The 26024-nt window shown below is 42.4% G+C and overlaps 1 protein-coding gene across 2 annotated transcripts in view; it reads left to right on the top strand.

The window, feature by feature from the left end:
• LOC137285021 (TWiK family of potassium channels protein 7-like) overlaps positions 1 to 26024 on the top strand; it is a 52068-nt gene that overhangs the window by 19862 nt on the left and 6182 nt on the right. The window contains exons 1-2 of one of the 2 annotated variants that reach the window (XM_067817200.1): positions 728 to 880; positions 18243 to 19448. In XM_067817200.1, coding sequence (XP_067673301.1) covers positions 19172 to 19448 — 277 coding nt within the window. In that variant the 5' untranslated portion in view covers positions 728 to 880; positions 18243 to 19171. Of the gene's footprint in view, positions 1 to 727; positions 881 to 18242; positions 19449 to 26024 lie in introns of those variants that run through there. The other variant, XM_067817190.1, reaches the window with a different exon arrangement.

The raw sequence follows: 26024 nt of genomic DNA on the forward strand, positions 1-26024 counted from the left end.
ATAAATATCTCTGTTAATCGTGGCATTAATTGGCGCGATGACCAAAAGGTACCTTTATAATTGTAAAAGTTTGACTCGTAGTATGTAATATTTTATTACATGCAGGGTATGACAGGTAATATAGCACGTTACCAGCCTTGCCTCTACGCGGAGGAGATCGATAGCGAAATGTATTAGAATATTGAACCCAGTAGTGTATGTGTTGAACAGAAGCAATGAGATCATCGGCCTTGCTCTCCTGAAAATCTGCTATCGGTAGCCCAGTAATGGTGGAATTGGGCCATAAAGTCAAAGTATGCACCTGATTAAAGATCTTTACCTGCTCCATGACCAAGTAAATAGAAATCAGCGTACGTTTTAGCACCTGCAACTGAAGTAAACCAATGCACTTGCATTAAGCCTATCCCAAAATACCTTATTGGAACGTCACTCATAACGGAATAAGAACGCATTGTGTCAAAACAGATGAAAAGGAAAGAAAGGTTGGTAAAGATCGTTTCAATTATAAACCTGAGAATATACCTCGACCACCACACACAAACCATGCAGGTTGAGTCACGTTAGGGTGTCATCTCGAGTCTGAGATTCTGTACTGAAGGACGATCTGCCGTGTTTATAACCAAACCATTCACTCACAAAAAGCGCAGTTAATCGAGCATTGTAGAAGTCGCCCTACTTGACGGTCCATTGTTAAGAGTCCTGCTAAACTACAGTGCGGAAGGGATATAGTCCTGGTATGAACAGCGACGGTGTCGATCGACTACAGCAGGGTGATGAGTGAACTTGAAGCTTTCACGGCAGATTGGAACATGCATGTTTTATAGCCAGGGTACAAACGCTGGAAACCTGACTGGGGAGTCGTATATGATCAAACAGGAAGGTATGTTATCAGTAAATATTACACATTTCTAACAATTTGTTTGTTGATACCTATCCTTCCTATAGTCATATGTGGTTTGGGCAGCAGATGCATGTCCGGTATTTGTTGGTCAGTTGCTAACAATGTTATTAGTAGACACGTCTGTGTGAATAATGGGTATGAACAAATATACTTTACGCCTGGATTCATCCATTGGTTTTGTTGTTTTAGTTCTATTTAAAACATCACCGCAGATTATTGTGTCTGTGCAATTTACATATTACAAAGTGTGATTTTTCTAAAAAAAATTCAAAGCAGCAGTATTCAAGCGTTATGTGACGGGGGTTTGTAAATGATCGAGTGACTGATATTATGAGCACTGCTCAACGCCGTCGGCGTACGATGACATACCCGTCAACAATGCCTCACTTGGTATTTGAGGACGAGGGATGTGGCATACATACATACATACATACATACATACATACATACATACATACATACATACATACATACATACATACATACATACATACATACATACATACATACATACATACATTACATGACTGTAAAAATGTATACAAAGCGTATTATGCACATACAATATTGTAGATAAGTAGCTATACAATGCGTATTATCCATAAAAATGTCGTGCTTGCAAGTATAAGAAGTGAGTGTAGGCATATGCGGTGAATGTGGTAGGCATGTGGTGTGATGCGAATGCATGTTTTAAAGATATACACGTGAATCTAATGTATGTGTGTGTGGTGTGAGCGTGTGTGTGTGGTTTGATGTGTGTGTGTGTGTGTCATATCAGATGAAAGCCTCGCTCCTCTTTCAGCATCAGACCTCAGGTGGGAGAGAAATAGGTCATGGGTTATGTACACATTACTTAGCGTGTAGTAACAAAGTGCTACATTCACTTATTGGGGCATATGTCAACACGGGGCAGCTGCAGACAAGTGATGGAGGGCAAGTCGAGTATAACACCATTCCTGTACACCTGGATGATTTGCATAACTGAAACACCAGACCCCAGTCCATACCTTTCATTTACACGTTGGTCTACTGTGTCAAGTTGATACATCTATAGGTGTAACAATGGCTTTGTAAACTGGCTGACAAGTTTATATGCAACGTTGATTCTCTATGTCTAGTTCATATTTGTGACTGAAAGAGTGGTTTTTGTTATCTCGTTGATGTGCATGACTGTGGGGTATACACAGCTAGGACGGGTATTTACAGGTAGGTTGGTGTGTTTGACTGAAACACTGGCATTCTGTGTGTATAACTAAAACTTCTCTGCAAGTCAAATTTGCGTGTTCATGTTACAGTCAGATTGTGAAATCAGTGTTTTCGTGAAATGACTAATCAATATACTCTGATGATTTCATAACATTTCATTTCATCGCAATGTTGTGCTCAAGGGTTTGTAAGGTGTAGCTTCTCTGGACACAGCAAGTATCAAATAAACAGGTGTAAGGACTTCAAAGCCAAGCTAAACAGCAACAGTTGCTGCCACAATAGTTTTAAGTGATGTTGAAATTGTGATCCATTTTTGTAGATTATGTTATTAAGTGACATTTAATGACACGACTGAAGTATATTGCCTGTTGTTACACAAAATGATGAGAAAATGACTCTTAAATTGTAACTGAAATTGTTAGTCATTTCACGAAATGACTGATTTCACAATTTGACTTGAACATATAGACACATTCTTACATTGAGGTAATCACGGTTCATACGTGGCATGAAGGACCTTGACAATGGCCCCTATTCTGCAACGGATTGTCACGTCAGCAATTTCTTTAACGTGGGCCAACTGCACCACTTATTCCTTCTCTTCACTAGGAATCAAACACACTGTGGTGCACTGCCTACTGAGCCACCTGGTCAAATGTGAAGGTTACATCTCTCTTGTGCTCTGCAACTCGCATTGTACACCGAGTTAAGAGACCTAGTAACGGCTAGTATAGTAGAACTGCGCTGAGGTGGAACGCACTATATACCACGTGTCTTCCCTCAGTCAAGTAACCCCGTGTGTGAAGGATGACTGTGTTGATGACTCGTTGACCTGGCCATGCTCTGAATACTGCAACTGTTTACATATTGTGATTAATGCATCCAGCTTAACAAACCAACATAATTAAACACTATCGCATCCGAGTTGAGCAGCCTAATTGCATAACAAAACTCCAATTATATCCAAGTGGAATGTTTGGTACGGCAAATGACCTATAAATCACTGAAAAAAGCAGAACTAATAACCAGTATTATGTCCATTAAAACAGTATGGTGTGTGATATCTGACATTGCTTATTGAATCCACTGTGTATTGAATCATTTACACGGAATAAGTGAGCCATAAGGACCCCTGTCAATGGATCATTAAAATGAAATAGAAAATACAATAAAGTACAAAAAGTAAAATTTGTGAATAATATCAACCTCACCACTATCTAGAATTTAGAAGCTCATTGTTAGCGAACATCATAGTTAATCGCTCTGAGGTAACGAGATATTTTGTTTTATAGTTGATAGTCGATCTTACTGGGTTGGCGCTGTGAACAGAGTTGAAGCGGTGATGTTAAACAGATACCTCTTCGCAGGGGGCGGATTGATGAAGGGGATGGGGCATTAAGGGATCTGGGAAGGTGGAGAAGCAATTGAATAGGTGTGGGTTGACTGTAAACATCCAGTTTCAGCATTGAAACTTCGTCGTTAATAGGGGTAGTAACAGTTTGTTGTGAGCTTTGTGACCCGCCGGATCCACTTGGTGAATTCCGGTTCATGGTACCTGGTGCAGCTGTGGTGTAGTGATATTGATGACGTGGTAAACCACACCACGACAGATTCCCCCTTGATGGTACCTGGTGCAGCTGGGGTGTAGTGATATTGATGACGTGGTAAACCATCCCACGACAGATTCCCCCTTGATGGTACCTGGTGCAGCTGTGGTGTAATGATATTGATGACGTGGTAAACCATCCCACGACAGATTCCCCCTTGATGGTACCTGGTGCAGCTGTGGTGTAATGATATTGATGACGTGGTAAACCATCCCACGACAGATTCCCCCTTGATGGTACCTGGTGCAGCTGTGGTGTAATGATATTGATGACGTGATAAACCATCCCACGACAGACTCCCCCTTGATGGTACCTGGTGCAGCTGTGGTGTAATGATATTGATGACGTGGTAAACCATCCCACGACAGATTCCCCCTTGATGGTACCTGGTGCAGCTGTGGTGTAATGATATTGATGACGTGGTAAACCATCCCACGACAGATTCCCCCTTGATGGTACCTGGTGCAGCTGTGGTGTAATGATATTGATGACGTGGTAAACCATCCCACGACAGATTCCCCCTTGATGGTACCTGGTGCAGCTGTGGTGTAATGATATTGATGACGTGGTAAACCATCCCACGACAGATTCCCCCTTGATGGTACCTGGTGCAGCTGTGGTGTAATGATATTGATGACGTGGTAAACCATCCCACGACAGATTCCCCCTTGATGGTACCTGGTGCAGCTGTGGTGTAATGATATTGATGACGTCGTGGTAAACCACACCACGAAAGATTCCCCCTTGATGGTACCTGGTGCAGCTGTGGTGTAGTGATATTGATGACGTGGTAAACCATCCCACGACAGATTCCCCCTTGATGGTACCTGGTGCAGCTGTGGTGTAGTGATATTGATGACGTCGTGGTAAACCGCACCACGAAAGATTCCCGCTGCATGAAGTTCCTCCGACATAACATTCAGTTTCGAAGAGAGTTTATTCGTTTTTAACATGTACACTACGAACAAAAGTAGGGGAATTGTACTTTCAATGTACGATTGTCGAAATTAGGAGCTGTTCATTCAGTTATCCCCCTTGTTAAGTGACTGGAGTATGACATGAAAGTTTCAGGTTTACAATTCTGTCAGTAGTGTGTGATTTGACCCTGAAAACCCAGACCAAGCACAGATGCAAGAAAATTATCGGAAAAATGGTCTACAGTGATTTATCGACCTGCCAGAAAAACGCCAAGATTCATAATGACACCCCATGCTCATGTAGGCGGCTGCCACGTTGTGCACGTGATTCCCATGCATTGTGTTTGCGTGTCGTGATAACGTGAAATGATGCTGCATACACAAGATGAATTTCATTGTAACGTTCCTCAATGGGTTTTCTTTCTAGCAGACTTCAAAGTTCATGTTCCCCTACTTTTATTGAAGAGCATACTTTATTACTAAATGCAATCATTATGACACCGCAAGCGTCTGTCAAGGCGTGCATTGTTATGAGGCAGTCACGTGACTGAATCCAGATCTATGGATTCCTGTCAGTGATGGTCGAGGATCGATGGGTCCAAGTTGGTAAAAGTTAACCGGTACGTCATAACCATTTGTATGTCAGGAACGGTGACGGTGACGTAGGGGTTAAGGTCACGCCGAAGGCACGGGTTCGATTCCCCTCTTGGGTATAACGTGTAATGCCCAATTGTGGTGTTCCCCGCGCGATATTGCTGGACTATAGCGGCGTAAAACCGTACTCCGTCATGTCAAGAAGGATGAACTCTACTGGCAATTTCGAGTTCACGTCGTCATGACGTAAAGTGAAGCGGCATGTACAAGACATAGTTGTTGCTGATTGGGCAGGCATGGAAATTGTTCTGCTTGATTTGATGACCTCTGGTAGCCAAGTGCATTCTGGTCAGAGTGATGTACATACACCGGCTCATCCCATTATCAGTAAATAGTGTTTAGTGATGTTATGAGGCGTACACGTTGATTTATTTACACGAGCAACTGATACTCTTTCCTGTCAATGAGTGTGGATTAATCAGTATTATTCATGCCGTGCAAGCATACTGATTGAATTAATTCAATATATATTTTTTTCGCTTTGATAACGAATTTGATTGTTTTCGCTGCCGTGACAATAAATTGTACCAAATGATATTAACGTGGTTATCTCCTCTGTGTGGACTCCCTGAAGTTCTATGCACTGGGGTTCAAAGTCCACATTTCACATAAACTCGCGTTATTTTGAGAAATATTTTTCTCGCCGCATGAAGTGGCTTCCCTTGAAATGGTTTTACAGTGATATTGTAGGTGAAATTTGTCAACTGGACATTCTGGGCGCCACATGGAGGTTCGAACAATTGCTGTCTGTCATTTAACATCTCCTCCAATGCCACCTACCTTGTTTGACTTAGGATACATGACGCAGTGTTTGTCGATGTGTATATCTTGTATATCTTGCATAGCGTGGTGCCCTGGTGGGGCGATATGTCAAGATACCGAATCTAACCTGTCTGTTTCACGATTATATCAAACGGTGTTTGTCGATGTGCACATCTTGTGGTGACGTTGTGCACTGTAGGGCGATATAACGACATACCACATCGAGACATGCATTCAACATTGCGTGAGTGATATGTCAAAGTACAAATTCTACATCTCGCGGTATGGCGCGCTGCACTGCAGGGTGATGTTTCGAGATATTGGATCTGTTTTGTCTGGCTTTTAGATCGATAATTGGAAATGTTGTGGATAGAAAAACAATAAATAATGATTGTTAATATGAATATTATGCCACCGATAATATCGAACAGAAACAGTTCATTCACAGTACACGAAGTTAGGTATTTATTGACGGGCTGCTTCTAAATTATGTTCTGGACGCTGTTTTTATTGTTAATCCATGCATAAACAGGTCACCACTGACCAATGATAGAACTGCATTCATTCTTTCAGACCTTTTTTTGCGGTTTTTGCTCCAAATTACTTCTCTGATTTTTATGGATCGATATGATGTTAACGATTTTCAACACTCAATATAATTTCTACATGTCCCGGTGTTTCATCGACGAAAACATCTTAATGCCTCCAATTTATTCATACAAATAACAATTACCGCTCCACGACATATGGAACCGTTAAAACTCACGCTCACAACACCATATGCTATATTACTCTATAACTGGTTAAAGTTATATGTTCCTGTGATAAACAATATGCAAGGATCTGTGACGTAATCATCGTACAAATGGTCTTAATGCAATTGAACCAATGACGTTCCACAGAGGAAATACGCTGGGTATTCGCAATCCGGGAGGTGACGTTTCCGACATAAACAGTTAGTAAGAGTTGAGAAAATATTTAACTTCAAAGCTGTCCTTTGTCTTTTACAAAGTCGAATGCATGAAATTCATTAGTTACGTGGCGGAATGGCCGTCGTCTCGCTACATCAGAACCTATTGATTTCCACTCTACGTACATTAGCAGTAAATAACGGATCCCGAGGAACATTTCAAAGAGATGCTTGAACTCTTACTCTTTTCCTTAGCTCCATTTTGGCTTATATATGTTTATTTGGAAACACGCCACCATAGTTTATCCCAGTCCAGCGAGCAAGGCTGTATGGTAGACTCGCGTATATCACCTATTCCTGGACTGGAAGAGTTCCCACAGACGCGATGTTTCCACTCTACCATTGACAACTGTCCTCTTAAAGTAAAATTATGGACGCATTTGTTTAATAGCTAGAGCAAACACGAACAAAATTCTTCCTTTGTGATCAACATTGATAGTAATGTGTATTATTTACTGCAATCATCGACATAACGGTTGTGCTTGGGAGTCGATGGATTTCCTGATGATGTACATCAAAGATAGTTCTTTGTGCAATATTGAGGTAGTGGTTGATCCATTGTGTGCAAAACGTCGCCATATCGGCAAGAAATGAGTCTACCGATGTAACGTTACCATGGCAGCAGGAATGGTTGGCGCGATTATTGGTTCAACAGGTGACTTTTCTCTGATAACTGTTAGGAAAATGAAAAGTCTATTTTAATTGTGTTTCTCTCGATTTATGGGGTGTTTTATGTCTAAACTCTCCAATGAGGAACTGATTTTTTTATAAACTTATATTGTCACGTACGTCTATGCCAAAGGAACGCGTCTGAGTAAGGTGTGTCCGGGAACAAAGTTGTTTAAGCGTTCGAACATAACATAAACGTTCGATATGTGAAATGGATGAGGCTGTTTTCCTGTGTCACACTAGTTGCATCACAAATGGAAATGTCACCCTGCATCCTATTCCACGTCACCTCACTAAAACCATCACCATCTCCATCAACACCAGCGACCAAACCACCCTCACCAACGATCTAGACCCAAGGTTAGAGCTGTCTTCAACAGTCCATGCTTGTCGTAAGAGGCGACTAACTGGATCCGCTGGCCAGGCTCGCTGACTTGGTTGACACGTCACCGTGTACCAGTTGCGTAGATCAATACTGATGGCGTTGATCACTGGATTATCTGGTCCAGACTCGATTATTTGCAAATCTAAGCGCGGCATCTAACAACAAGCACACAAAACAAAGCAAAACACGAAGAGCAGAACTCACCAAACCACCATCACCATCACTTCAGTCATTTCATCAAATTTCATAATTCTTTTCTTTAAAAAACCAGTTTACTATATATTTGCATTCCTTTTTCATCTAGTTAAGAAGCTTCTACCTTTCCTAAAAAGCAGCTCTAGCATCACTTGCTGTTGTAGGGCATGTGGTTTAAAGACCATTTACGTCTCAATGGTCAGCTGTCAATACTGACGTTTGCTTTGAAACATATTTGACTGTGATGAATCGCCTGCTCTGTAAAATGAATCTCATTTTCATTCATCACTGATCCCCCTCCTCCTCATCCCCGGCGTCCCCGCTATCACCCAAATCCATATTACGACATCTTCGTCGTATTTCTCACAGTAACGACTTCGTCCACGTTGATCTTTGACTCTTTTTCCAGTATCTTGAAATATAAAATAGAATTCACATTGGCCGCGTGACGATACTGTTAGTATGCAGTGAATGTGCTGTGAGTGTGCTAGATGGCGATCTGGTTCGGGTTCTAGTAGGGTTGGGAGCAAGTATCTGTTACCAAGTCAGCAACGGGTTTTTTATGCTAATTTCAAAACTACTTTTCCGGGCTAAATGAACCCATACGCTCATGGTTGATGGTAAGAAATATAAACTGATTATTCTATAAAGGGGTATTGGTTGTGACTAACGCCTATCTTTATGAGCTTACATTTGCAGTGTTTTGGTGATTTTTTAAATCCTACTAATATGCTGAAAACTATTGGAATATCAATTTTGTCACAACCAATTCAGTAAGACTGTGCCTTTGTTGTGTCATTTTGTATGCTCACTCTGTTACTAAGAAATAAGACTTTAAGCCAGGAAGTGTGACCACATTTCATAAATATTTGGGGCGACGGTGTGGCCTAGTTTGTAAAGCGTTCGTGCGTCACGCCGAAGACCCGGGTTCGATTCCCTACATGGGTACCATGTGAGAAGCCCATTTCTGGTGTTACCTGCAGTGATATTGCTGGAATATTGCTAAAAGCGGCGTAAACATCAGCTCACTCACTCACTCACTCACTCACTCACTTACTCACTCAATGTTGTGATATGGAGCGGTTACATGTATCAACCTGGACAAGTGTTGACGATATGTGGTTTTCCCTTCATTAGCCATTTCCTGTCGCAGAGTGGTAATGCCTTACATACGGTACTTCTTTCATTCTGAACGCAAGGCTATTACGTCAGCATTTGCTTAGGTTTTATAGCTCAAAAGATTTAATGTCTGTTAGTTGACTCATGACCCGTATACGTGCAACTGTGATATTTGAGTATGCCTTGAAACTTCCTTCGATAGATTTCAGGGAAGTTAGAAAACGTGACGAGAAGGAAAGGCTATTTTAAGATCCTGTGGCTTTCTTCCACAACCATGTAAAGGAGTTACACGGTATGGTTACATTTCTAATATAGAAAAAAAGAATTCGTACGATTTTTGTGACTTTTTAAAATCTCGGCGACGTTTCAATTTTATGATTTGCAGCAATGCAAATACTTGAATTACATTTTACGTGAATTGTCAAACTCACGTCCGAGAGATTTCTTTCGCAGTCCACTAAAAGTTTGCACTCCTATTCCAGAAAAATGGCGATCCAATCTTTCAAAATAAGTATCGGCATCAAATCCAGAAGAGTAATCAACGATCATAGATTGACAAACTCGTCAATTTGTTGTAATTTCTGTATTCTTGCCAATGTTAATCCTCATTTTCGTTCACTTTCCTGTACCAGTCAACAAGCATCTTTATGAGACGCTACCTTTCTCCTCTTGAAGCACCCTTTCTTCCTTCCTTCCCCTGCCTTCCGTCACCCTGGTGTAAGATATAAGGCCACAATGTGACTTACTTTGTGCTCATCACTGAGGCGTGCTGGATATACAGGATCAGTATACAATACTAGAACTGGACATCTTTCTTTATGTATCATCTGGGGTCGGGGGTCTGACGAGCTGTTGCGATATCGACTGGCTTCTGTATAGCATCTTATTACAAAAAGTACCTCCATCTTTTAATGTCGATCAACATTGATTTTACATTTCCAATCAGATGAGTATTGAATGCTGGATATCCTTGGTGATCCATAACAATCTAATTGTGGAGTTCGGGAGCACTTCTCAGCACTTCAAATATGTAGATGGTTGTGATAGATAATAGTCCCATCGTTTGTTGGCATAAAGCGTCCTTAGACGCATGCGTACGTTCAAATAACTGACTAACTTGTAGAATCAGGGATCGCCTCTATCCAGGCCTCTAAGGCACTGAAATTGGATGAGCAGGGAACGAGGAGGTGCCTGAGATCTGTAGTCGGGGCCAGGGGATTCGAATCCTTAATCGCCGAGAGAGTATTTCTCACTGTGTCAACATCATACCTATGCTTCTTCAGTACAGTATAGTGCCAACATCTACCATGCATCACTTTCTTCGTTCATTCATTCGCCAGATCACTCACTTTTTAACTCACTCACTAACTAACTAACTCGCTCACTCGTTAGCTCACTCACTTGCTAGCTCGTTCACTCACTAACTCACTCGTTCGCTCACTCGCTAGATTACTCACCTTCTAGCTCACTCACTCGCTAATTCACACACTTGCAAACTCTCTCACTCACTAACTCACTCACTCGCTCACTCGTTAGCTCACTCACTTGCTAGCTCGTTCACTCACTAACTCGCTCGCTCGCTCACTCGCTAGATTGCTCACCCTCTAGCTCATTCACTCGCTAATTCACTCACTTGCAAACTCTCTCACTCACGAACTCATTCACTCGCTAGATCACTCACATGCTAGTTCACTCACTCACTCGCTCACTTACCCACAAACTCACTCGCTCAACCACTAACTCGCTAACTCACGCACTTACTTGCTTACTAACTCGCTCATTCGCTAGCTCACTTGCTAGCTCACTCACTCACCTACCAACTGATCACTCACTCACACACACACACACACACACACACACACACACATACATACATACATACATACATACATACATACATACATACATACATACATATGACAAAATCACGTTGAGGTCTTGTTGACTCCCATTCCTCCCATAGTCCAATATATCCCAGTCATCTGCTTCTGTGCAGGACGTCTCCAAGATGCGTTTTTACTGATGCTGCTGAGTTTGAAACCCGTGACGAGGTGTCTCGAAGTTTGCAGATCTGCAGTCATCAGGTAACGTCAGCGAGGACTGTAGATAGATTAAAGTATAAATGCACCCCACTGAGATTCACACGTGAGCTGTCTAATACAGCGTTATTATGAACAATGGCAGCGCATGTACTTCCTGTTTAATGGAACTGTCTCGGGATCACGACAGGACGCCATCAAGTGTAACCTTCCGCTTGCCTCCAAACTTTCCCATAACCATAACTCACTGTAACCTTGATGAAGCTACATTTACATTCACAAGACAGTCGCTGTCCTTGTCGTCGAGTACAGCCGCCATGAACCCCCTACGTCGTCTCTGCGCAGTGCCGAGAGAAATAGGTTTCATATACAACAAGGAGTAAGAAAGTTAAAGTTGAAATGTAAAACACCGCGGGGGTAGAGTGCAAGGTGGTGGAATATTAGAAATGCGGTCTATCGGAACAAGACTGATTGTCAGCGCAAGTAAGACCGTTGAAAGCCCGACAGTGTATCACAGTGTTAACGCTAGGGACATGGTAGAATGCATGTAATCATATACATATTTAACTGACGTTTAAATTGAAATGGAGATCTCAGAAGGAAATATCAATGCCAAAGTAATTACTGCTTACTGCGTCCCTCTTTCAGTGGTTGGATTCAAATTACACTTCATAAAAAGTTAACAAAAACGTATGTTCGTCACGTAAACGTATCTTTCACTGTATGTTCCCAGATATCCGAGGGGTTTGTGATTGTTTGGTGTCAGTGTTTGAGAACCGACAGAGCATGGCATTAGTGATAACAGTCCCACTATCCTACCCCAACCACCGCCAAAGGTTTTTTCATAGTATACTGAGTCAAAAAAGAAACGTCACATTCTTTCTTCAGGGCACTATAGAAGAACAAAAGATGGTAAGATGGTTAAATTGTTATTATTTCATTGCTGAGATCTATGTGATGTACTCGATACACTAACAGTGCCACAATCAGTTCCATTTGGCTACACCTCTGTTCCAAAACATAGGTATACAGAATGTCAAGTCACAATATGGACGTCGAGAATGGAGATTGGCAGCCCGCAACCGATTTCGAGTGGTCTGTGAGGACAGCGGACCTCTAAACCTCCTCAGCCCTGGTTCGTGTAGCGGGGAGAAATCTGTCACGTAGGTGACATAGGACGATTTGACTGTTTTTTTGTTCGTGACGTCACACGTGGACGACCCGACCTTGGACGATCAGAAGTGGTGTCAGTTTGTTGTAGACGACCTCGCAAGTCATACACTGTACGGCGGCTACATCCCATTGCTCTTGCGACGTCAATAACTGATCTCCCCGCTTGCAACATACACGTTCGTGCACAATCGTGGTATTTAACGTACCGTTAGAACTGTGGTTTAAAAAGGTTTCTTTTCAATTCTTGAGTCCAATGCAAACACGTGCAACTGAAGAAAACTTCGATGCAAAGACCACGTGATCAACTGCACGTGCAAAACTTGATTTGGCACTAACGTCATTTGCACGACGAATGGATGGGTTTGAGTGGGTTTCGCTAACGTTTTTCAAGAGTCGAAAGAGAGGGATCTCATTTCGGATACATAGATTTATCATTAGAGAAAAAAATATTAATTATTTTTAAAATTACATATTGTGAGGTTACTTTTTTGACTCAGTATATTATGTCATACAGAAGTACATATGTGTGGTAGTCTAGTGGTCAAAGCGTTCGCTCGGCACGCCGAAGACCAGGGTTCGATTGCCTACATGAGTACAATGTCTGAAACACTCATTAAACATGAATGATTTGAGTCTCATGTGATTTCGTCTCATAAGAGAATGACTTATTTAAGTCAAGAAGGTATGACCTTCCAGATCCTGTTCCAGAAATCTTGACCTCCTGCATGGAAGAACCGACCCGGAATGTGGCACCAGTAATCTAACGACTCACTCCCGTTGAATTCCGCGAAGTATGATACAGTGTTACGTTGGGAGCTGGTCCTTTAACTCTGACGGTCACGTCATTGTGACGAACGAGGGAACACTGGGGTTGTGTTTGCAGTATAAACAAAGATCCAACATCAAAGACCTCATGAAATGGATTATTCCGAATTGATTGCATGGAGCTTTTATGGATAACATCCTCTTTATTGTTTCTAGGATCTTTGCAAGCGATGAAGGGCCAAGAAGGAGCGGAGGCGTCATTGGAAACAATAAAGGAGTTGTTATCAAGTAGAGCTTCGTGTCATCTTGTTCCAGAAACTTCAAAGATATTATGGTCTTGACATTGTCTTGAATATGAAGTTTGCAAACTTTACACGATTTTGTCAGAGGGGAGGAAAAGAAATATTGGGGCGTCGTGGCCATGTGATATCACGTCAATCAGCAATTCAGTGTGGTTCAAACATGCATTATATAAATTGGAGTCAGTTGACACCTGCAGTATATCGGAGTGAACGCAGCAATGTTACATCTGTATGGCGACGGTCTGTAAATACTTGAGTGTGGACCAGATAATCTAGTGGTCAACAGCATGAGCATCGACATACACAGTTGGGACACGTTTCAACGAAGTCAGAGAGTCTGACCACCCGATCCCGTTAGTGGCCTCTTACGACAAGCAAGGGTTGTTGAAGAGTATTTCTAACCTAGATCTTCACGGGCGTTGTACATCTATCTGCCGGCGAGCCATCTTCTCAGTGAAACCTATCACTATGGTTTGATTTGTTATATCTTAGTATCATTTTATCTCACTTATGTCCTATATTATCTCAGTGGACCAGTGAAGACATATCAATCAGCATATTGTAGCATCTCACATGTATATCTGTCCGTGTGTCAGCTAGTCTAAACTTAAAGTACATTTATCCTATGATATATCGCAATAACTACTTACTGTATCTGAGTTAATCTCCGGGAGACAGACACATTTTTAGTCCATAACGTGCAACAATAAATCTGTGATCATGTTATCGTGTCACTCAGGTCAACAGTGTATCAGTTCGTATCATCAGTCCATTAAGTCTTTCAGTCTATCTGTGCTCAAGATATCGTTTCAATCAATCCTACAGTGTATTATCCGTATGTTTTAGTGTCACTCAAGTACTACTGCAGTCTTTAACATCTCACCATACGTTTCTTACAAAGCGTTTAACCGTGCATTTATAAACTCTAACACATTTCCTTAATAGCCCCGTGTTTTCATTACGCGGCAAACATACACTTGCAAGTGCCCAGGCGATCGGTAATCTTTAACACCGCGCTAGCTACTGCACGAATAAATGGTTCCGCTCAAAGGAAATGTAATTCTTGGATGAGAATTAGTTACAACCTAATTGTATTGATTTCCAAACGGAAGTGACCACCAGCGGCCGGGCAGCGATCCTTTCAATGGACACTGGAATTGCTTGCTCTCATTGATGTTGTGTATTAACTTTAACTGAATGGCACACTCGGCCTTAACGAGAAGAAGTTCAAGCACTTGATACAGAATCCCCAGATACAATAATGATATTTGATGATTAACTCAAACTTATGATAGTCTTATGGACTTGCTAGGGTTAACGTTGAAGCGCGACTCGGATGTTGTCGAGGGTGGGTTGACTTGGTACCTCACAGTTTATAATGTTCGATCGGACGAGTAACCCAGAGTCAGTATGTTGAGAGATTTACGATGTTTGGTTGTACCAAGTGGAGTACGGGTTGTTTAATGAAAGCAATTTGCTGCTTACGGATAATGTATCGTAACTGTATCAGGGAACATCCCCAGCGCTTCACCACATTACGTCTTGGTACAGAACATCAACGCTTCGTTCAACGAACACTAGGACAATAACGGGATCGTAGTCGTTAGCCAGATGATTGTGCTATAGGCATTAAATATTTAACCGTGTCGTATACACCCATCAACTCGTGGATATGTGTTAGAACAGGTTCTGAGCAATCTAGTCCTTTGAGGCAACCGACAAGTTGGCTGATCAGGCCTAGTTGATCAAGTGTACTCGGCGATCGGTGTTCCAAATATCGATCACTAGATTGTCAGGATCAGATTCGAGGCCACTTTAATACAGATGGTATATTGTCGAGTGCGGTGCAAAAGGAGAGCGGCCATAGTTTCGTATATGTATATCATCTAATAATAATAATAACAAACCTCGTGTCATCTTACTGCTCTTCCAATGAGATAATTTACAGAGAGCAGAAGGGGGCGAGAAAGGGATGTTGGGGGTGCAAGGATCAACTTCTTGTACAGAAAATGATTTTGGAACGTTTTCCCCTCACGAATGGATTCTGAAGTCTCTTCAGTGTATTGACCTCCCTGAGCGACTACTTGATTTACTCAAGTCTTTAATGAGTTGCTGGTCGACTCAGCTCAGAAAATGATTTTGGAAGAGGCTAAAACATACCACCGCAACCTCTCCATGTGCTGGATAGACTACAAAGAGGCATATGACTCTGTCCCTCACGAATGGATTCTAAAGTCTCTTCAGTGTATTGACCTCCCTGAGCGACTCAAGTCTTTAATGAGTTGCTGGTCGACTCAGCTTGAGATGTACTCGCAAGGAGAGGTGCAGACTTCGGAATCTATTCCAATCAGAAGGGGAATTTTCCAGGGGGACTCCTTCAGTCCTTTGCTTTTTTGTCTGTCTCTAAATCCTTTGAGTTTCCTGCTCAATAGGGAGGAAGGTTACCATCCCGGACCTCCTCAGCACAGATCCCCAACACCTCTTACTCATCTCCTCTACATGGATGACATCGAGCTCCTTGTCAAAGGAGATACCAATTTGAAAGAACAGGTTCTCCTTGTCGAGTCCTTCTCTGATGATATTGGCATGACTTTTGGGCTCGACAAATGTAATACTCTTCATTTGAAACGTGGCAAGGTAACTAATGATGGATCGGTCAAGTTACGAGGGGGAGGAGTTATTGAGCATCTCGTGGAAGATCAGGCCTACACCTATCTTGGAATGCAAGTTCGAGACAAGCTCCAAAATGCCCAGATTCAAGATAGACTTCGGGCCGAGTATAAATCTCGTTTAAAGAAAATCTGGAGCTCCGAGCTAAATGCTCGAAACAAGATCAAAGCCACCAATACCTTTGCTGTGCCAGTCCTTTCCTATTCCTTTGGAGTAGATGATTGGACAAAACAAAATATCCAGAGTCTTGACCGCCTGACCAGGAGGATCATGTCTGATAACAGAGCACACCACCCTCGTTCCTCTCTTAATCGTTTATACATGCCAATCAATTCGGGAGGTCGGGGTTTGATTAATGTGGAAGCTCTTCATGATAGAATTCTATTGTGCACTTTTGCACATATTTATTTATCGGATGATCCTCTGGTGATGCACGTCAAGACTCATGATGAAAGCAAGGAATTCCACAGCTATTTTAAGCGTGCCAACGTTGTTGGACACAATTTGAAATTTGAAGTTGATTTTGTTGATGGCGATGTACTGCTGGACGGTACAGTGATGGGAGTAAACCAGGTGAAGTCCTTCACCAAGTCTGCCCAGAGTCGGTCCTTTGTGGAGAAGCTTTCTGAGAAGCCATTGCATCGTGTTTACATGCAGTGTGTGGAACAGAACAGCAATCCAACCGACTCCTTCGCCTGGATGAAGTCGGCTGGTCTCATATGTGAAACTGAGGGCTTCCTTTTTGCTGCTCAGGACCAGTCACTTCCCACTCGCAATCGCCAGAACGTGATTCTTAAAGAAAACATCAATATGAAATGTCGTCTTTGCAATGAATTTACAGAGACTGTCCAACACTTTGTCAGTGGATGCCCTTCCTTGGCACAAACAGCATATCTTAAAAGACATGATGGCATGGCTCGCTGCTTTTACTATCGTCTCTGCCATGCCTGTGGCTTTGATCCCGAGGTCCATCCATGGTACGACCCTGAACATGTCCAGGGCGTCCTGGAAAATGATGCTTTTAATCTTCTCTGGAATAGGCCAATATACAGCCTGAGACGAATTCCAGCCAACAAACCTGATCTTGTTCTTTTTGATAAAACTAATGAAATTATTTATGTCATAGAATTTTCTGTCCCTTTTGACAGCAATGTGATTGGCAAGATTCAGGAAAAGCATGATAAATATGCGGACCTCGCCTTTGAAATGTCTCGCTTGCATCCCAAGTACACTGTCGTCAGGCTCCCCATTGTTCTCGGTGCCCTTGGTTTGGTACCTCCTGATCTCTTGGCGCAGATCAGGAGAGTGCCCGGGTTCTCCACCGGGAGCACAGCCCTTCTGACAATCTGGGTAATGCAGAAGGCTGCAGTGTTGGGGAGCCTCCATATTCTCCGGAAAGTTCTTGGTGGGTTCGACTAGGCAGTGTTTCCTGGGAGAAGTCCCATTCGTTGTCTGGGCTGCGTGTAGAGGGGGCGAGGGTCCTGAGATGATGATGAGCTTGACCAGCCTGACTGTGCCAGGATCACCCGAACCCTCTCTGCTGCATTTCAATCTTAATCTGTAAAATAATAATAATAAGGGTATATATAAAGCGCTAGTTCCACATCACTGAGGGACATGCTCAAAGCGCGTATGACATCTATGCATATGCACAGGGCGGATAACAGTGGATACAGTTAGTGGTAGCGTTGGAAGAGATACGTTTTTAGTCCAGATTTAAACAAAGATAGCGTAGGTGCACTCTTGAGGTTAAATGGAAGAGAGTTCCATAATGAGGCAGCTGCATGTGAGAAGGATCGAGCCCCAAAAGATTTCAGTTTATATACTGGTACAGTCAAGAGTAGTTGATCATCTATTATTCTTAATGAAGAAGTTGTTTGTAACAGTTTCTCTCTATTCATGTTTCAGGGATGTGAAGTCAACAACATCTCCAGCAACGGCGTCATCGTTTACAACACGGCTTACAACGTATATAACAACGTCAAAGTGATGTCGACAACGAGGACGTTAGGCTAGTAACGTCAAATTGAATCGTCCAAAATTAAAGCCAAAGGATAACGTGCCCAGGATACGAAAAAGGATTTATAACTTTGAAACGGAAAGTAAGCGCGAGGGATGCTGGTTCAAAATAGTGTTCAGTGCCAAAGGAACTAAAACATTTATACAGCGTTGCGTGCCAGTGACTAGTGTTGTTTGTTGTGAGTAGGATAACTTTCCTTTCCTCAGGATATTTAGGACCAACGCTGAGAGCTTTATTGTCGACATGTGCCTGAAGTTACGGTCCAGTGTCGGAAATAACAAAGTCTTGTGTCACTTTGGATGGAATACATCATAATGTGATTCATGTAAACATCTCGCACAGTGCGTGTATAATCTAGTTTTTGTGAGAGTGTTTTTTCCTGAGATTATTCAAAATTGAGAATCACAGCGGAAACGAAACACCGGTCGTAGAGCAGCCCGGAGCTCTTCGACAACAATTGGTGGCACCAAATGCCGGGACCGTTAACAGACCCATTCGAAAACCCCGGAAACGGGACAAGAAGAAAAAAAAGAAAAAGTGCTGTAATGGTTGCTTCGGCTGTTGTTGCTGTTGCAAAACTGGAGACAAGGTTGCGGGTACGGAATCGGAACCGGAAACGGAACCTGATTCTGGAACCGAACAAAGCACCGGATGTTGTCTGTGTTGTCCATCAAAGAAAGACAGAAAGGCAAGACAACAGTCCAGAAAGAAAGACACATGTTTGGTGTGTTGTAAACGTTTCACAACTTTCGTGTTTTCACATATAGGCTTGTGCTCTTTAGTGGTGGCTTATTCAGTGTTGGGTGGATTTATCTTCATGAAGTTAGAGGCTCCATCGGAAGTTGTAGAAAGAAACAATATGGCGGCTAACCGTAAGCGGCAAGTGCATGCGCTGTGGAACCTGACGCTTGATCTCAATGTGCTATATGAGGAGAACTGGACTCAGTTGGCTGATGATGTGTTGAAGGCTTTCCAGAAAGAGGTGTACACAGCCACCAAAGAAAAAGGATGGGATGGCAAGGATGGGGAAGGTGAACTACAGTGGTCGTTTGCCGGGGCTCTTCTTTACTCGGTGACGGTCATCACGACAATCGGTAAGTAGTGACTGCTGTATGTTGAATAGGCATAACACTCACGTCTAAAACCGCTTTGACTTTCTGATAGATTGATTCTTATTTAGCGCCGCACTTAGTAATGTTCCAATTATATGGCGGTGACTTATAGATAAACGTTTCCTACATAATTTTGAACCTATGGGAAAGATAAATGAATATATGCCAGAGCCAGCCTCATGATATTGATCCCAGTGTCTGATAGAAAGTAATTATCCCTTATGGTTGAATGCTTGAGACAATTAACACAAGTTATATCGTAAGTATCACCTCGTCTCCATAATCATGTAACGGGAATCGATGAAAAAATCCAAAACAACTGCCTATCATTAAGTCGTATGTGAACTGCTATCCAATCCACTCTTAACACGTGAAGTATAGCCATTGACGGTCCAATCAGACGCAGTAGCAACAGGCCTTGGAAGCTTGTTGTTAGATATACAGTATCAAATGACCCAAGGTGGCAAAAGGTGGCTACAACGTGAGTTGCGTTTTACCCTACTTTAAGCAATATTCCAGCAAGGGAGGTCCTGATGTTTAAGCTGCCATGGCTTGGTGGCGTGGCCCCTAGTGCTTGACCCACATGGCGAAGCCACATTTTGGTTTGTTGTTTTACTTTAACGCCGTTCTCAGCAATATCAGACAGGCGGTCTGTAAATAATCGAGTCTGGGCCAGACAATCTTGTGACTGACATCCTAAGCATCTACCTTTGCAAATGGGATACGATGACATGTGTCAGCCAAATCGGAGAGCGGGACCATCCGATCCTATTAGCTACTTGTCACGAACATTCTCACAACTACTAATCTGACATCGCTGGTATGGACGATAAAAATTGAGTTCTGTGATAAGCACGCCTCAGTTGATTTAGTGAATACGGTAATGTTCAACACAGCCAGCTGCAACTGCTTTAATTTGACTGACTTACAGTAAACAATGCTGATCTTGTAACAGGTATTATGTCAACTGAGCTACAGCTCACATCAGGTTGCAGTTACTTTGGTGTAACTAGTTATGATTTCAATTTCAGAAATCATAAAAATTGTGATGAACATTCAAGTCCACACACAAAACAAATGTTATTTAATTATTTTTATTCCCCTGTTAGTCGAAGATCAACTCTGTCCAGTTCGATAACACACAATACACCAGATCGCACATTGAGGAAACACGATTCTTATATAATACCCCGTGGATAAAACATATGACAATGATAATAATAGGTACGAGTCCTGATGACGCATGGTCCTATGTGCCTTGGATTCTTGTTCATACATCCACGTACAATATCTGACAGCCTTAAGAGAAGCATAGTCATGGCAGGGTTATTTACCTGTGATAACTTCACCTTCCAGCTCGTGACGAAATAGTTTTTTATTATCCACCAGCAGCACCCCATCCTCTTATGCACACACGCACGCATGCTCGGACGCACACACATATCATATCAGTTCAAAAAGCATTGCATTGAATCCTGTGTGGGGAGTGTGACTTGGAAACGACTTAAAAACACGAACAGACTCTTAAGAACTTGCGACAGGTTAAGGATAAAGGACGCAGAGGCAATCAGGAGTTATAACGAACTCTGCAATTTATGGTAGTCCTTTGAAACATTCTCCAGCAATTCTTCCTAATGTCACTTTTGTTTGCTTGCTACTCAGTTTACAAAACCCACGCGAGTTTACTTCAAAGGCCAGTTTGGATCAGCTGAGTTAGTTTTAACGAGTGTTGACACTTTGGGTACTGTGCAGATGGGCCGACATCGAAAAGGCTCAAAATGTAGAGAGTGATGTATCGAAAGGGGTCAGACTGTTGATGGTTATTACGGAAAGGGGTGAAAATAAAGGTGGGCCACTAAGGAAGAGGGAAAAACTATAGAGGGTCACAAAAGAAAAGCTTAAAACTATAGAGGGGTCATTAATGAAAGGGGTCACATTGTAGAGGAGTTCTTAAGGAATGAGGTCAAAGTGTGGAAAGTGGAAAGCCTATGTGTGGGGGGGTGGGGGGGTGGGGTGGGGGGGACACCTTTAAGACCTGCAAGTGTTGCTTGCCAGAACCAAAGGGTCACGTGGAGCTGTGAATAGTTCAAAGCAGCTTTCGGATTTTTGTTACTACAATTGCTGTGTGAATTATTTCCCCAACCCTCACCGTACCACATTTACGAGTCTTCCAAAAATACCTCCTTTATCAGAGAAGAAAACCAACAAGGCAGTACTGCTTAATCAATATGTTTGCGTCTGAAATATAACATTGTGACTACTGGGGTGGCGCAATGTGTAATGTTGCCTAACGATGAGAGTGTGCTTTAATGACATTATTACATGTGTATAGCGGCTAAACTCCGACAGCCATTGTTCTCGCCGCGGACGAAATTGATATTGAAATCAGAGCGTTTTCCTATCAACTCCTAACACTGACGAAAAACTTCAAGCGTGCCACATGAAAAATAGTCTTGACACCAACTCTCATCCACGGTGTTCTTATCATCAATTTCTATTCCACTTTTAACATATAGATATTCCATTCCCCTGGCGTTTTATGAATAGTTGTAAAGCGTTTGTGAAGGTGTAAAGGTGTTTTATGGCGTCTGTAAATTGATTCCAGCGTTGCTAAGTCCGCTATCCTTAGAAGAAAAAGTGCTCTGGATATATATGAGACGTTGCCGTTATAAAGATGCATGTATCATGATTACTACTGGTGTTTATTGGCTATTAATCAGTAGCAATTGTCGTTAGTGGTGCAAAAACCTTGCGAAAGCTTTGTCGGAGAGTTCCGATGTATTCGAGTAACCTATCAAAGAGATAAAAAAAAACGCGAGTCAAGTACACACATAATGGTGGTTGTTAGATTGGGCATCGGTGCAACATCTTTCAGACCGGAGCTGCTATTGATCTGTTTCTGTATGGATTGGGAGACAGTTCCTGGCACTGATTGCATATGTTTTCATCTTTCTCTGATGACCTGGTTCCTCTTGCCTCCTTCGAGAGGCACTTATAGCGTCTAACAGGCTGGTGCATGTCGTAATCAGGATTAGTTCACCTGATGGTACTTGTCGTTATCGGGGGCAGTTGCATTGTGGTACATGTCGTAATGTCTGGTACATGCCGTGAACAGGGCCAGATGCATTGATGACATCTGTAGTTACTGGTACAATGAGCAGAATGTGCAGGATGGGTTTCCATGGTATGATGCAATTCCTGGTAATTTAAGTTTTCTTGATGTTCGGTGATGCTGATGAATACCGTACGCATGTCCGGTGGTGGTAAGACGTATGACACAGTCAGGCTGGTTTGGTTCATCGTCAGCTCAGGACCCTTGCCCCTCTACACATTGTCCAGTCAGAGTCAGACTTCTTCCAAGAAGTGACCCCATGTCGAGCCTACCAAGCACTTTGGAGAATGTTTAGACTCGATTCAAGTGCGTCGTTTCTCTTTACAGAAGACTTGTGTTCCTTACAGTCAACTCCGGTACTCCCTCAGTGTCAGTTAAAATATTGGGAGGTTCCTAACCTTAGGCTCAAAGAACAACCCAGACGTGACAACGCGAAGTCAAAACACTCGCCAATTTTTGCTGAATCTTGACTAACAAGAGACAGAAAGTCCAATAAAAGGAATAATGTTGAGGATCAATAATGACAATATAGGTTAGTTGACTTGTGAAGCTTTGAATTTGTACTCGGACTTATTCTTATTAAAGTACAATAATTATTGTTATTTTATCTGACGTCCTCAACACAGTCTGGATCTGAGTCAAACTATTAGCATGCTGAAGTCAGTAGTAAATACAACGGTTCCCTCTATCATGTATCTTTGGAAACTATGTCTGAGTATGAGCTGACATGGTGTCGGACAGCCTCGTTAAAATTCTTTCATAGTCTACAATATTATGTTTTCATTTGATGCTAAACCACACATTGCCAATTACGAGTGTGAAGTGACTGACACTGGACAGCATACATACTGCAATTAGCATCGATGCAGCGGTCGTTGAGATGCCCTGCCTCACGATTTGATATTACACTTCGCTGATTAACAAATTTTTCTGTTAATGTAGTTATCATCAAAATTGTTAACAATAGTTAGCCTAGCCTTTGTGAGTAGTTATTGCGTTGAATCCCTCTAAACCTTACACTATTCAGTATGCTCATTCCCTTGGTATTTGTATCAACTGGTCAAGAAGCGCACTCACGCCAGTAAACTGCACACAATTAAGAACCTCACTTTCCCTGCAAAAAAGTCCAGTTCTGATTCGTCTTGTAAATTAGGGTAACCATGCTATGTGTCACGTGATTTAGGCATCCCTTTGATGTTAATGCTAAAATCCACATCAAACCATTTGTGCGATATGTAACTACCAAGCGTATAATTAATGTCCAGCGTGTGCTTAGACTGGTCTAAGTCATATGTCATGTGGTATTATGCGTGGAAATGCATGCGGAAGTGATTAAAGCTTTATGAAAGAAATATGAAGTAATTTCTACAGTAACAACACCATCAAATAATCGTATGTTTTAGCTGATGGTCGACTGAAGCAGGACGGTACCATTAGTGCATTATCTCGGTAGAATCATGGTTTCACGCGAGGCTGATTCTCTGATAGTGATAGTTGCCGTGTACTGTAGTTGGCTGTTGCGTTGGATGTAGTGCTTATTGGACGTTGACATGCACGTCCATCCTGCGCCGTTTCGGACGCTGTTGTGGCAGTCGAGTGGATTATTTAGAGGCACCAATGCTGAATTATTTATCTTTCCTTCTGTAGCTGATAACAGATATTGCTCTCCGGAAGACGAGTACTGATAATGAGAGTTAATAATGTCCAGTGCCCTAATTGTATGGCAGCTGTTAATCCTGCTGTAACAGTGGGAGCTGTTAATTCTGTTGTTCCAAAGGTCACGACTGCATTATCCTGTTCACTCATCGAGGTGGTTGCAACAGTCAATCCTGTCTACTCCTTGAGGCTGTGGAAGCAGTCAGTCCTCTCCATCCCTTAGGGCGGTTGCGAAGTCAATCGAATGAAACCCATCTTGCGATGGAAACAGTTAATCCTGTCCGTTTCTTTGGAGCAACACTTAATGCTGTCCAGAAATCGAGGCGTATGTCCAGTCTTTTGACTTTTGCAACAGTCAATCGAACGTGGTCTGTCAGGTGATGCCAACACCTGATCCTGTCCACTTCTTGAGGTGATAGCAACAGTCAGTCCTACCTAGCCTATCAGACAGATGTAATAGTCATACCCTTCTTGCCATTCAGTTGGTGGCAACAATCCGTTCCTTCGCAGCAGTTGTAGTTGTCCATGCTGCTCAGCCACTGTGAGGACCCTGGTATCTGTAAACCCTTCCCAGTCCACGAGACACTGATTCTGTTCTTTATTGCCTTCATGGATATGGCAACGACCAACCGTGGACAGTCATCGAAGCAATTGCACTTGTCAAACCCATGAGACAGTCAAGCACGTAGCATGCCAATTCTTTCATGTAAGCCCAATAGGCTGCAACGCTTTGTATGTAGATAGTATTGAGTGCTTGCCCACCGTTTCAGCTACAATCATTTTTAAGCCCGGGCTCTTTAAAATTATAGTACCTACGCCCCTGACAGATGCAAAACTCAGTCCTTTCTCGTCATTGAGGATGTACCAACCAACAGATCTGTACTGCGAGGAGGAGTAGTTGCTTCCCCCCAGTTCTAGATACCATGGAAACAGTCAGACCTGCCAGTCCTGTATCTGCAGTCTAGAGGGGCAAAACTCAATCCTTGAGGCGGCGGAGGAACCTAATGTTCCCTGTAAACTTCCATCTGGAGCAAAATTGATTAACATCTTAAACATTATTTCTACAGTTCCGAGCCGTCGTCGTCATGAAACATCCGTGTTCAGCGTCCCTGTAATCGCTAGCTGTATGACCGCCATGTTCATCAACAAGACATATTTCTCCATTCACCGGTTTTATTGCTTTTGGGGTCAAGAGATGTCAAATCTTGAATTACATCGGCTTTCCTTGTCACCGTAAAGTCATGATGGTGTTTTAGTTGTTGATTTTATCACTAACGATTTCTGATCTTTTATCTAGCAAATTTTGCATTGACCTGCCGTTGAAACATCCCCCTTACAACTGCCCTGAAGGAAATCTTGCATCAGAAGGATGGTAATAAAGGGAACAGTTCTGATGCCATAAAGATTGCTTAGAACAAAAAGTCTGCCGTCAGTAAACCTCGTTAATATAATGTTCCCAAGAACATATCTGATGATACAGCAAAACTGTCATGACATATGGAATTTGTCCTCGTGAGAAGTGAGTGAGTGGATGGGTGGTGTGGTGTTTCGGTGGATGAGTGAGTGAGTGAGTGAGTGAGTGAGTGAGTGAGTGAGTGAGTGAGTGAGTGAGTGAGTGAGTGAGTGAGAATCTCAGTAACATCCCTGGAAACTGATCAGATCACAACTGCCTCTTTCGATAATTTCCGTAGTTCGTAAATAATACCGTAACGCCTTATGTTTGTCAATACCGTGTGGTGAATGAGTGGGTGACGGAACAGTATTAATCGCTGCAGTTTCCACGAAACCTC

This window comes from Haliotis asinina, chromosome 1 (genome assembly GCF_037392515.1).
Source record: "Haliotis asinina isolate JCU_RB_2024 chromosome 1, JCU_Hal_asi_v2, whole genome shotgun sequence".
In the NCBI taxonomy this organism is placed as follows: Eukaryota; Metazoa; Mollusca; class Gastropoda; order Lepetellida; family Haliotidae; genus Haliotis; species Haliotis asinina.